The sequence below is a fragment of the Clavelina lepadiformis genome, chromosome 5 (assembly GCF_947623445.1).
Source record: "Clavelina lepadiformis chromosome 5, kaClaLepa1.1, whole genome shotgun sequence".
NCBI classification, from domain to species: domain Eukaryota; kingdom Metazoa; phylum Chordata; class Ascidiacea; order Aplousobranchia; family Clavelinidae; genus Clavelina; species Clavelina lepadiformis.
Window position 1 is genome coordinate 16,096,173 of NC_135244.1, and position 13,981 is coordinate 16,110,153.

At 37.2% G+C, this 13,981-nt stretch overlaps 1 protein-coding gene across 1 annotated transcript; it reads left to right on the forward strand.

Moving 5' to 3' along the window:
* Positions 1 to 2,537: 2,537 nt before the first annotated feature.
* LOC143460427 (uncharacterized) lies at positions 2,538 to 11,226 on the forward strand. The gene is made up of 10 exons (XM_076957927.1): positions 2,538 to 2,835; positions 3,076 to 3,237; positions 3,435 to 3,565; positions 7,138 to 7,228; positions 7,664 to 7,818; positions 8,015 to 8,291; positions 8,459 to 8,606; positions 8,829 to 8,961; positions 10,047 to 10,204; positions 10,504 to 11,226. The coding sequence occupies exons 1-10, from the start codon at positions 2,619 to 2,621 to the stop codon at positions 10,664 to 10,666; spliced, it is 1,635 nt and encodes a 544-aa protein (XP_076814042.1). The 5' UTR covers positions 2,538 to 2,618; the 3' UTR covers positions 10,667 to 11,226.
* The last annotated feature ends 2,755 nt before the right edge of the window (positions 11,227 to 13,981 follow it).

Consider the following 13,981-nt stretch of genomic DNA (forward strand, 5'->3'; position numbering starts at 1 on the left):
TTTGAACAAAAAGGAAATTCAACAATAAATCTTAAAATAGTTAAATAGTGGTGTTTTTTGTTTTACGTTTACTAATTTTTATCTATTCACCTTTCTTCATTTATATGACGCAGTGTTACATTTGACCCGACCAACGGGTCGACGGCATTGTTTGTTATTTACGCCGAAGAGTTTGAAAAGATGACGTAAAACGGCGACGCGTTCTGCCAAGTTCAAAGATTAGGGTCAAATCCTGCTTGCGGGTACTCGAGCGAGAAAAAAACATGTTAGTCGTCAGGGCAGCTAGTTTAACCGTAACCTGGAAATAATAATTTGTTGTTTGCATTCAGACGCAAATCGAACTAAGACTGCGTTTTTGTGCTGGTTGTGTTAAGGTGTAGCGCATGGTGAGGACAAAATATCATGCTTTTTTACTCTCAATCGTTAACGCGGTTGGACTTAAGCTTATCGTTTTTCAATACGTGTTATATTACCTTATCATTTGTGGCCGTGAATCATTTCGAAGTTATGCTTTCGTATGAGCTAGCATATCGTTTGCTGTAATTGTAAGCGATAAATCAATCTGAACTTTGCGCAAAAACCGAAAACTACAGTCTAGGTGAAAGTTATATAGTACAGATTTGTCATTGTTGATTTTTACTAGATTTTGCCAAAGGATCGCATCAGCTTTAATAATGTATCTTTGCCAGATAATGTACCTTATTTCACTACTGTATAGTTGTTTAACAGGCGTACGAGACACATTGTTGTGTACGGTTCAAACCACATATTTGTTGTGGCAGTAAAATATTTAGTAGACTACAACAGTGGAAACATAATTAGTTGCTGGGTGACCTCGCCACTAGTACCCGTCAACATCGTGGTAATAGGCAATAACAACCCCATTTTGCTAGGTTGGTGGCGATATCGCTGTCAAAATTAAAACCGCTGTTTGTCGGTTGTGCTCTAACACTGTATAAACCGTTAATCCTCTTTCCGTAGCGCTAGTCAGTTTACAGAAAATCCTTTCCGCCAATATGTTTGTGGACAGTGCCACTAAATGATAAACGTTGACCTGGATTACCTCTTTGACTGATGTAGGCGTTTGTTTGACTCAATTGCTGACCATATTTCAGAAGATTGCAAATTGTGCCGTGTGTCTATTATGTGTAGGTGGGGACTTTTTTACGAGGAAGGCATGCGCAATTACCAGCTGCTCAGATGTGTGAAGTAGCTATTTTGGTCAGTACGATGAGGTGTTGGCAACATAACCAAGCTTTTATCTTGGGAATTTTGGCTTTAATATAGACTGATGACAGACGTACAGCAAGTCTAAGCTTTACTCATGAATCGATGCAACCATAAATAATAGATCCTTAGGCATAAAAATAGGCTATTCAACGTATGCAATGATGTTGACCACCCTATATTGTAAGAAGCTAGCACGCGTAACGTCATTACGATTATGACAATAAACTTTTAACAAGTTGGTAATCAAAAAATGATTACAATTAGTCGCATGTTGCATGATTTCCCTCCGACCTGAACTTGTTACCGGGGAACTTGCGCAACGTTCTTACATGTTTCAAGCAATAATATATGGGTGTCTTGAACTTTCGTCCGAACTTGTTTGAATAACTACCGGTTTTGAAGCTTATATGGAGAAATTTTTTAGTTTACGTATGTCTCACATGAAAATTTATAACAACTGCTGCATTCTGCAGAAAGAAAAGAGAAAGAAAGACGGGGAACATTTGGAGAAGTGGAGAATAAGTTATCGACAGCCAAATGCTGTTAACATACCTTATATTGTACAATAGGTGCCTAGACGCAAAACCTCACTTTAGTTTAGCCGCGTTTCTTAGAGAAAAAGTAACTCCTTTCTGGTTTCTGGCTCTTGTTTCTGAAACTGTATTTTGCATTTAGAAAATACCTGGAAGAGCATTACATATTTTTTGTTGATGCTGTAATTTTAAGCGTTATTGAACGAAATTTCGAAAAAGCTCCTAAAAGTGCGGTATCGGTTGAGGTGCTGATTAATGCCGTCAGTTATTAATTCATATTATGAAGGAGTGCGCTTTTTTATCATCTTCTATTACACCATTTTGTCACGTGCATCGCATTCTTGGATGGTGATGTAACTATTCATCAAAGTAACTTCCAATTACTAGTTACGTCACTTTACCTCTATCGAGAGGTTGGAGATCAAGATCAGTTGAGTGGAAAATTTATCTAAAAATCCGTTTCATCTTTCCAAGCAGGTGCAAAGCTGCTTACTCTTTCGTGTGTTAGAGATGGGGCAGCTGCATTTGACAATGTCAATGATGCAGTCGAATTGTATGTTTTACGAAGTTGTCTTGTAAGCAACCTGTCTCTTTAAAGAGATTGAACATCTTGTAATGTATAGGGGTCAGAGTCAGAGCTGCATTTGTATTGTGCAAGAAATAGACAGGTGTTGTATGACAAAGTATTTTTGGCAGACGAAACGGGATAAATATAGACTCTTTTCTGTCATAAAGGTGGAGTTTTATTCAGTTAAATGCTTTAAAACGACGTACAGTGTTATTAACTGAGAAATGTATTTTAGAAGATAGTAAAAAATAATTAATTGAAGTATTGTTAGCGAATATAGGTCAACAATGAAACTGGCAAAACTGTCATTCTTGTTTGCGGTTGTTATATTGAATACAATCTTTTGCCTAACCGAGGTTTCATCGACAGCAGTAGACTGCGCTTTTGACAAAAAACGATCCTTCTGCCGATGGAAGAGAGAAAAGTACGGAATGAGGAGGGCTGGTTGGAGGAGCGGATCTAATTTGCGCGGAACCGAGATCGAAGACCACACCGGCCTCGACAGTGAGAAATCAGTTTTTAGAAAAAACAACTACAGTACAAAGTTCTAGCGATAATAACTCATTTCTGAAAACAAATTTAGCAATACGAGTTTCTGGTTACTTTTGTTATACACATTTGTAATAGGACGACTATATTACGCAAATCATGGAAAACTTAATTTTCCTTCTTGAAAAATTTCACTGTCTTGTAATAATAAGTTTTTCACTATTTTGTGTTGAGCTAAAACTGGTATTTTTATAGATGGAAAATTCATCTACTTCAAGGCTAGGAGCAGACCGGCCGGATTTCGGTCTCGCCTTCGAAGTGTGAGTGTGATACCTTCGCCTGAAACTTGCTTCGTTTTTTGGGTTGCAATGGGCGGTGCCAACAAGGCATTCCCAGACGGAAATTCGCTTCTAAGATGTAAGTTTAAGGTGATATCCGGTACTTCAATCTAATATTGTCATAATGTCGGCGGCTTGTACACAATACTCAGTAATTAAAACGTGCTCGAACATTTGAGCTTATGAGAATATCAGTAACGAAGACTGAAATTATAATATTGCAAAAAGCATTATCATTAATATAAAAAAGATGTAAAATGACGGTATTGGTTTTAGTGTATTTTGTGGGACAAGACGAACCTGTTGAAGAAAGCGAACCTGTCTGGACAAATGGTCATAAAACACCAAGAAACGGCCAATACACGCAAATCGTTGTCCCCTTGCGCGAACACTTGATGACCATGAACGTAAGTGAAACGAAAATGATACAGAGACTTTGTCATGTACGCAACCGTTTTCTTAGGCCTTACTAATATAATTAGGCATTTTTTCAAGTATGGCGATTAAGTATCCATTGGGAATCATTAAAGTTTTTGGAACACGTACAATCGCGTGTATAATACACTTGGTGGTTTGATATAAAAACGCACTGCATGTCGTGATACCACCCCTTTAGCTTCGAAAATGCACTTTGTAGCCGCAACGGATTTGTTTAACTGTATATATTGAGCCATGCTTTAACATACGCTTAGCCGTATGCTGCACGATGTGACCATAAACGGCTTTTCTTTCAAATAAAGTGTAAAAACATTCACTGAAATATGCTAATTGCCAGTAATAACGAAAGCGTTGTGGTCGTATACTTATATGAATGATCTGCTCTCATAACGACGCAACCCATAGTTTTTTTTTTACTTCATAGTTTTTTCTTGATGTGAAGCCCCTCGGTCACGAACCCTTGCAAACCAAATGATAAACAAATGACTTTTCACTTCGCCCTCTCAAAATGAGGAAATGTAAACACTTGACGACCGTTTAAGAAAAGCTCAAATTAATTTTCCCACCACTTTAACTCTTCCGGTCCCGCTTGAAACTCGATTTTCTTTCGCGTCGAATTGCTCAGGTCTGATTTTCCGTTTGCAAAAGGTCGCATTGACATCGTTTTGTACTGCTTTGTAACTCAACTGAAAGTCAGTTTTTTCACAGCAAAAAGATAATAAGGGAAAACAAAATAAAACATGGAGTAGCTTTGTGTTTAATGATTTAAATATATTTTACTTTAAATCTGCCTTCCATCATTATCATGGCTTTTTCTGTAAGATGTAATTGATTTTATGTGTAGCTGAACCAGGTTCCCAGCGCTTTATAGTGAAGGCCATTTAATCTTTGTGTGGTGGTGTCGAATTGTAAATGCATACGTCCAAGGTCACAGATTCTTAAGCGCGGCTTGTGTGAGCGTAACCTCTTCAGCTTATAGGGCTCAGTCGTTTTTTGAAGCCCAAGAAACCTGGCACCAAAGCGGGGATTCGATTTTGGTCTCAACGACAAAGTTGTTTGAGCCAAAGCACTTCAGATTCTTCGTTTTTGTCGTTAGGTAATAAGTTGTATTTTTATTGCCTTTGCCCGAGTTCACGAGCCCACCCCGAAGTTTGTTTAGCAACGACATAACAATTTGACATTTATGATTTTTTCTGCACGATTTGGTTTGCGACTTGTTAAGCGGTCGCCTTACGACAAAGGCACGTGCCTTAAAATTCCTTGCAAACGAAAATATGCATAGCAAGCACAATACGTTCTGCTTATCATTTTGCGTTTTACATGGTTTAAGTTTTATTTGTAAATCCGATACTTTTGCTGCAAAGATTTGCGATCTTTTGCTCGGATATAACCGCTATAGGAGCTGCCTATACTCCAAAGTGAGCAAAACGTATGTATAAAAATGAACTCTTAATCTTAGCCGAAAGCGCATGGTAGCAAGCGACTAATCGTTTGTTTTTATCTTTAACTGTGACCTTGTTACGCGCGCGTGACGAATTTGGATACTTGGGATATTTTCAAATACAGTTTTGTTTCTCGCTAGCTAGATCGACCTTCAACTTAACGTCTTATAATGTGACCTTTTCAGGTTGTGGTGAACCTTTTATTTCTGCTACCAGCTTAAATGGAAATTCTTTGTGTTCGAAAACAAGGAATACATGGTTTCAATACAACACAATTTAAAAGTTGTTTCTTTAAAGCTGCGTTTTGGTTTATGTTTGCATTAAAAGCAACAAACTCGTCAAATTTAAAACATTTATCACGTCATATTTCGTTTATGGTGAAGTATTTCTGCTGCTATAGGCTATTAAATTTAAGTTGTCACGATTTGGTATTATAAAACTACAAAAGCAGATGTAGCGCTATATGTGGTCGGTAGTAAATCACTGCTTTTCTTGAAAGATTCAAGTGTTACAGAAAATGGCGTCTCTAAATATAGCTTGTGTCTGTAGAAAAAGAATTTTTGTCGCTACTCGACTCAATAAATTATAACTGTAAGAAGCAAGAATCGTAAAATTTATGTTAGCTTTTGAGCGACGGAGGCCATCGCCAATTTAAAATACACATGTGTCATATTTCAGAAAACGTTTTTTCCTTTACGTTTGTGTAGCACTGTTGACGGTTAAAATGACGTCATTTGTTTTTTTGGGTACAACTCTACGACGAACGATAGGGTATATACTATACTATACTATATATAGGGTATATACTAGACGTTTAAAATTTAAGCCATCTGTGTTTCTATCCCGCACTGTTTGGAAACGAAGAATAGTCGCGTGCGAACGTGCCCATAAGGAAAAAAAACCGCAACTGTTAAAAGTACCGGTTTACGTTCGCAACTGACTTTCTTTGAAAAGCCTCTGAGACAAATCGAAAAATAGCAGCGACAAACGCCATTGTAACGAAGACACAAACAACATGTATAACGCTTCACAAACATACTAAAAGTTTTAAAGTGTAGGACCCAGCTTCATTGGCGAAATTTATTCAGTAAATATACTGCAATCATTTACCTTTAATCGACGGTAAGCGAAAGGTTATTGTAACAGCAGAAAGGATTACTTAAATTACTAAACTTCCAAATTATTTAGCTTATGAAGTGGTAGGCCTGCGCAGATATTGCACATATAGCTTGTGCGGTGGTTTAACAATATTGAACATATTTCCTGCAAATATTTTCTTGACCTAGCCCAGCGACCAGTATTTTGTCAACAAACGATGGCTGGTCAGGTTTGGGCAAAAACGGGCAACAGCTTAAAATGTTTCTTACATGTTCTGATGATTTGAAAGAGCCAATGCCATTAGACTTTCACGGACAATAAAATAAAGTAATGTTGTATATTGCTTTGTAACAACATATACTATGGATTTAACCAAACTTTATCAGTAACTGCTAGAAGTGACCGCCGTTGAAATTGAAACGTGGGCCTAATTTTTTTACATGATGCGCAAGAAACATGTTGTTTAAACCAACGATTTTGATGTAATCGTTGCCGTGACATGACTCGAAATACTTTTCATGTTGTGACTGTAAATGGCCACGCCAAGAAATGTTTTCGACCTTTTAGATCTAATTTTACTTGAACTTTTTTGGGGGGTGAGCAGGGGAGAAAGGCTCGGAAATAATTTCGCTTCGCTTCAAGCCTGTTTACTTCGATACAATACAATGCAGTTCACAAATTAAGCGAAAAGGTTTAGAAAACGGAAATCTAACTTTTGTCAGTAAGATAGGTTGTAGCTTATGTAGCTTATGTAGCATAACCAATACTATACGGTAAGCACAATTTCAATATTGAATGCTATGCCGCATATACAGCAACAAAAATGCATATAAAGTATTGCCACGCCAGTTCATTAAAACGTCGATGTTGGCGGTAAAAATTTCTGTCACGATAAACTTATTCTCAAAACCTTAAAGAAAAGGAAAATATATTAACCATATGACAAGAAAGTAAACAAAAGATTTTTCTTCAAAATGAAATTTGTTTTTCTTATACTTCAGAGCATTTCCTCACAGTTCGTCTTTGAGACCATGCGTGGAAACTCCAAACAGTCTTATGTCGTCATTGATGACGTGTCCCTACGTAGATGTGGTAAGTGCAAACTCGAATACAATTTGCAACTCTTATCTAGTTAGTACGGAGTTGACGCCAGTTTCGCAGCTAATTTTCTTAGCCCTATAGTAAGTCATCCTGACTGTGATGGAATGGTTGCTGCGACAGTAAACAACTTACAACGCAAAAGCAAACGTTTCAAGTCGTGCATGAAAATAACTAGATTCTTGTTAACGTTGACAATTTTGCGGTAAACAAGCTTAGATCAAACCACATTATTATCATAATAAAGCTTTATTTATCTGTTAATTATTGTTTTTTGTTTTTTGTTGATTTTTGTAAAAGGTTGTCCACAAACTTTGTATAAAAGATTAGAAAAGCTTTTGACTTAATACCAGGAACAAACAAATTTAAAGGCGGAGAGCTGCTGATTGAATGAATAATATAGTTATAACAGGCCCTCTTTTTTGTTAGATCGAATCCAACTTGAAACATCACACAAGAAAAGACCGAAGTCCGGTAGCCTGGATTTGAACGAAAAAGAAGCGATGGAGAAGATGAAAGATGTAAAGAAGAAGATGATTAGCCTTATGCTACCAGCACATCGGCCCGGTGCTCGGGTCTATGAGGTTAGCTTATACGCGGATGTTAACGTTACAGTGGCTAAGCTTGAAACGCAACTAAACCATGAAGCTTTCTCGATTCTGCGGTAAAGAAACGATTTGAGCAAACACGCTTTGTCCTAAACAACTACAATGATTCACAAAAAAACAGCAGTGTATTTTAAGTGTATTAGTTAATCGTAGTTTCATTCTACTACTACAGTTCGAAGAGGCGACCGCTCTGAGACCGATTGTAGCATCAAGATCTTCTAACCAGAGCACCACCACCCGTGCAATTCGCCTAACTTCTAATGGGGAGTTTTTTCCTCCGAAACGCATCACCGCAAGAGTTCCGTTGAGAAGAAACCAACGTAGACGCGGTGGCAAAAGAGGAAGGAAATCACGAAAAATATCTAAAGGAAGACGAAGAAAAAACCGCCGAAAAAATAAAGCGAAGTCAAACACAAGAGAACATGGTTTCGGGAACGTATACCTGGAGAGTAAGTCATAACAAAATTGTCAACTATGAGTGCAGTGAGTGCATGATATTGTATATAACATCAGAGATTTTGCCAACAAGTGCATCAGCATCGTTAAGCATGAAATGTGAGCAAAAAAAGCGATTAAAATGCCATACATGTTGACAACTCCTTTTATTTCTCTACAGAACCAACTAGCACAGTTCGTTACAATGGTCCTGTCTCACCGGCCACACCACCATCGATCATGTGCGATTTTATTGAATACACACAACGTCTACAAAGATGTTTCCGGACATTTTTTTCAATGTTGCGTCAGCACCCACACACTTGCCTGTAAGATTCTCAAAGTTATACTGTTGACAAAAATCTAGTCTAGACTCTAGACTAAAGTCAAATAAACTAAATAAGAAAAAATATTCAAAGCAATTGGAATAGTTCTTTGGCGCGACCTAGTGCTGACATAAACTACTCACGCAAGAGCTCCGACACCATGCGTTAACATTTTAACAAGAACAAGAAACTTATATATCTGTATATATACTTACTTGGTTTTAGTAATCGCTATACCGATTTGGAATCTTGTCTTAACTTGGCGGCTACGTCATGTGTTCCGACGCGCAACATGGAAACAATGAGAGTTCAGGAAATAGTTTTGGGAACGCTACGAAACAACTTTAAAACTAAACGGGTAAGAGATTGAATTTATTTCTGTAGATGCATACTTATACTTACTCAAATTACAGGTATTCGTGCAATATATCTATATATATATATATATTACTGTATATATATTGCATATATATATTTTATATTGTACAGTTATGTTTTATAAGGTACCTGTACCGAATAAGGCCCACCTAACACTTTTTTGAAAATAACTCAAGAACCATAAATGAGAATAGACTGAAAAATCGTATTCTATTAGTGAGGGTATATGACTACAACATATTAAAACCACAATACCTGACAACCCCCCAAAAAATTTTTATAAAGAAATTAAAAATTCCAAAAAATGGGCCTTATTAGGAGCATAGGCTCCTAATAAGGCCCACCAATTTTGTGAGTATTTTGATTTAAAACATAGTAATAGACAACATATAACATTATTAGAAATTTCACATTTTAAGTTGTACAAACATTTGAAAAGATTCCACTAGGCGCATCAAAGTAACTGCAACAATTTGCCAACTGATGACTGGAACCACTCTTGAAGTCTGGACATCAATTAGCCAAGCATCTTGTATGGGCCTTATTAGTTGGTTGTTACATGAAAACTTCAGCCGGCTGACAACAGTTCATTTAACCGGCCAAATTCTCACTTACTTTTTTTCTAAATTAACAAAACCACCTTAACTGCAAATATCAAATTTTTGTTGTACTCTAGCGAATCGGTTGATCACGTGACAACGATGAAATCTGGTAAACCATCATGAATTTATATTAGTTTTTATGTAGGGACAAAATCTTTCATTTATTTGCACGGGTTTGCGAAATATGAGCAATGGGCCTTATTAGGGACCGGGCCTTATTCGGTACAGGTACCTTATATAAAAGGGCTTACTAGGCAATTGTACAATAGACTAAGTTGGTATGAATTTGGCTGGTTAACTCGGCAAATGGTCGACATTCTTATTGGTAATTCTATAAGGTTTTCCAAGCTATACATTAGCAAATATTTATTTCTAGTTTAGTTGATGTAATAGGTATAAGATATTTCTATACCAGTTACGTCAATTAAAATACCATGATTCAAAGGTGACAAATAATTGTTAGGTGTTCTGTGAAGAGGAAGGCGCTTTTGTTTACCCAGAATTCGCTGTCGACAAAGTTCCAATCCAATGCGGAAGTCGATATTTTATCAAGCTGAGTGAATGCAGCGGATCATTCAGTAATATGTTCCAATTACGTCATGGCAACCCTAAGCTTTGCAGGTATTTACATGGCTCGAATATAACATAATTTGCATGCCGATTTATAAGTTAGTTTCTGTGCAACGAATGCCTATTCCATTATTATTTTTATTGTATGTGCGAAGGCTTATATACTCTAAAATCTAAACGTATTTTTGACTAGAAATAAAAAACTTTATATTTTACTTCTAACCACTACAGGAAATACGCTTTTAGAGTGTGATTTGTTATTCAAACAACATTATCTGATTACAATCCATTATAAGTGCATTTGATCTAGATCTAGCAAAAAAATTAAATATTAAAACTTCGTTATAAAGGGAATACTATCAAGCAAACGACTGTCAACGCCAAACAACAGCCGAAGAATGTAACTTCGATACCGAGACTATGCTTTTGTACGGTTTGAACCTACAATACCAATTCGCTCACAACCCTTTTTGCATTCACCTTCCGTTTAGTGCTTGGTGGCCAGATTCCTAGATGCCCGTTTTAACGGTTGCTGGTTATCATCAGGCAGCTTGTACAGCACAATGAGTCACAACTATCTAGTTGCACTTACCTATTTAAGGATGCCCGACAAGCGAGAACACATGATGACGCAGTTATACACGAAGAGAATAATTTTACCGTGTTCAGATGTTGTAACAACTTTTGGAAACTTGTTTTGATTCTTTCAGTGTAAATATTTCAGCGAGTTGCCTGGGCAAAAGTCGTAAGCTTCAAAGTGTGCATTACTACGGATAGAATTGTTGCGAACGCTTAATTTGGCGTTGTTGGCCATTTAAAGCAAATATTGCATTATTGGGTGAATATGATTACACGTGATCTTTCATGCTTTCCGTAGAGACGTATATTTGTTTAATTGGCGGACTACAGAAAATTGCAATATTCTATCTTCAACATTCTTATTGCTTTTTTTGTTTTTCATCCTTTTGTGTGAATATGATGATTATCAGTTTTTCCTTTTTCCATCAGTAGGTTTAAAAACAATAAACCAAAAAAGTTCCCCAATCGCCTCGTCGATTGAGGAGAAGCATTTACTGCTATATTTGTACACGCAGCTGCCAGAATTGTTTCGAGGGAACGTTTACTTGAATGCTTTCAACCCAGGATAACTACGTTTTCAGTAAGGGCAGGCAAGGTGGTGTAACCATAGCAAAGAAACCAATCAGTTAAGGGATTTTTGAAGTAACAAAATGTAGCTGCATGATTTAGAGGAAATCATGGCTATTTCCAGATATGTAAATATGCGGTTTAGCTGATACTTGAACCCTATATCTAAGGTAAGGTTTTAAAATTGTCGTTACAAATTAAATTAATGTAGAAGAATTGGGTGAAAGCTATATTAGTAATATTAGTGTGTTTCTTGGGATCACGAGAAGTGACCGTGAACAAACTCACCGGCGACAACTGGTAGTGGACAACTGACCGGCAACAAATTGGCCGGCGATCAAATTAACCGTGACGTAAATTGGCCGGCGATGAAATTAACCGTCGATAAATTGGCCGGCGATCAAATTAACCGGCGACAAATTGGCCGTCAAAAGGTCAAAGTTCTAATTCACTATCTAGTCGCTATCTAGTCACTATCCAATTTAGTATGTGTATTGCAGTCAAGGTTGCCACTCGTAGAGTTTTTTGGCCCCTTGTAGGGTGTAGGCCCTACACCCTACACTGTAGGGTGAGCCTACGGGTTTTTCACCTTTATTCATAGATTTCCTATTGTTACATGCATTTTCCCGGTCTAGACGAGTTGTTTGATGAGATTATGAAACAATGCGTTGTAGCCTATCTCATGTTGTAACAATGGACTCATTGCAATAACAATGGACACTTTAGTTAAGTAAATTGTCAGATTGAAGCTGTACGTCAGGACTCCCCTAGTTTTAAGTCTTGGTTATGGTTATGCTAATAATTGTAAATTGCAAAAAGAGTTGGAGAAGCCCAGCAGGTGGAGACTGGAGAGTGAGACAGGATGCGCGACTTCAAACCATCGTTGAAGATTTTGCAAACCGTGACATATTAGATTTTCTCAGAGGCATCGCCCACAACCTACAATTTGCGCAATAAACTTCCTTATTTGTCAAATAACAGTTTGTGTAAATTTTAGTGCCCTTATTATGTAGTGTCATATGTGTTTTGCAGTGAACGTCTTTTAATGTTGTTACTCGTATTTCTCGTATTTCCGGAAATATTTCTGTTTATTTCAATAAATGTTTCAATGTGTATTGAAATAAAAAAAAATTTTGTTAAAAACAAAGGAAATAGTTACAAACAAATATTTCCTTTACATATTATATACTACCATCAACTTAAACACAATAATTCAGCACTTGCACGGTCAATTTACCTCCCGGTCAATTTTCATTCCGGTAAGTCTGTTCCCGGTTAGTTTGTTCGCGGTCAATTTACATCACAGTCAGTTTGTTCGCGGTCAATTTACGTCACGTTCAGTTGTCCCCGGTGAGTTTGTTCGCGGTCATTTTCCCGCGGTCATATGTCGTGGAACCTGTTTTTTTACCACCGCACAATAACAACATATTACTCCATCGCTGCTGGTTCAAAGTATTCCTTCATTTTTAAACATTGTTGGTAGCATGACATCAAGATGCTTACACAAATAGTTAAGGTCGTACTATACATGCTAAAGATTCATATTGTAAAGATCTGGCGCTACCTTTTCTTCAAAGGCTTCGATTTAAATAAAAACGAACAATACTAATGTCAATATGACTTGTACGAAAACACGATTGTCAGCGCGACGAAACGCATTGCGTTAATGGCCTATACTTATTTTCAGATAACGAAAAAATTTTGTTTTGTTTACACAAAGGTAGTTTTAGGAAAGCTAAAATAAGCCTTTCAAGGCAATACTATATTGCTATGAGATCTAGAAATACAGCTTTAACTGAACTTTCGAAGACAAGCAAACAGCTTCGAACGTAGGCCGATAGCCTACATGTTTTTCATGAATTGGATACTTCCTGTTTTCAAACCTATGAGTAACCAGATGACACTTGAGGTTATTTTATACGACATTATGGCTGTTAAGTGCACGTTTCAAGTTATTTAAACCTACGGAATGACTATTTCATCGAAAGTATGTCACGCTGCCTGTTGTTAAAGATAGGGGGTTAGGTTAGGAGAATTGGTATGCAGAACTTAGAGAAGTTTAGAAAAGTTAGATTAACAAGAAATTGCGAACGATTTTTTCCAGTAAAATAGTGGCAGCCCTATATCTAACACACCCAGGTCATTAGGATTTCTTGTTAATACTAAAATACTTCATATTTTAGCAATCCGGTAATGCTCGCCAGACTGGTAGCAGTTTTCTTCAATTGCGTGCCGTTGTGCTGGTTTGTGCCAAACGGTTCCACGACATATGGCCGCGGGAAAGTGGCCGCGAACAAACTCACCGGGGTCAACTGAACGTGACGTAAATTGACCGCAGACAAACTGACTGTGACATAAACTGGCCGGCGATCAAATTAACCGTCGATAAATTGGCCGGCGATCAAATTAACCGACGACAAATTGGCCGTCAAAAGGTCAAAATTCTAATTCACTATCTAGTCACTTCTGTTTATTTCAATAAACGTTTCAATGTGTATTGAAATAAAAAACAATTTTGTTAAAAACAAAGGAAATAGTTACAAACAAATATTTACTTTACATATCATATACTACCGAGTTTAAAATTTTGACCTTTTGACGGCCAATTTGTCGCCGGTTAATTTGATCGCCGGCCAATTTATCGACGGTTAATTTGATCGCCGGCCAGTTTATGTCACAGTC

Coding starts and splice junctions, on each gene's coding strand:
- LOC143460427 (XM_076957927.1), top strand. CDS start 2,619: ATGAAACTGGCAAAACTGTCATTCTTGTTTGCGGTTGTTATATTGAAT. Junction 8,292..8,458: donor CGGGAACGTATACCTGGAGA/GTAAGTCATAAC, acceptor ATTTCTCTACAG/AACCAACTAGCACAGTTCGT. Junction 8,607..8,828: donor CAGCACCCACACACTTGCCT/GTAAGATTCTCA, acceptor ACTTGGTTTTAG/TAATCGCTATACCGATTTGG.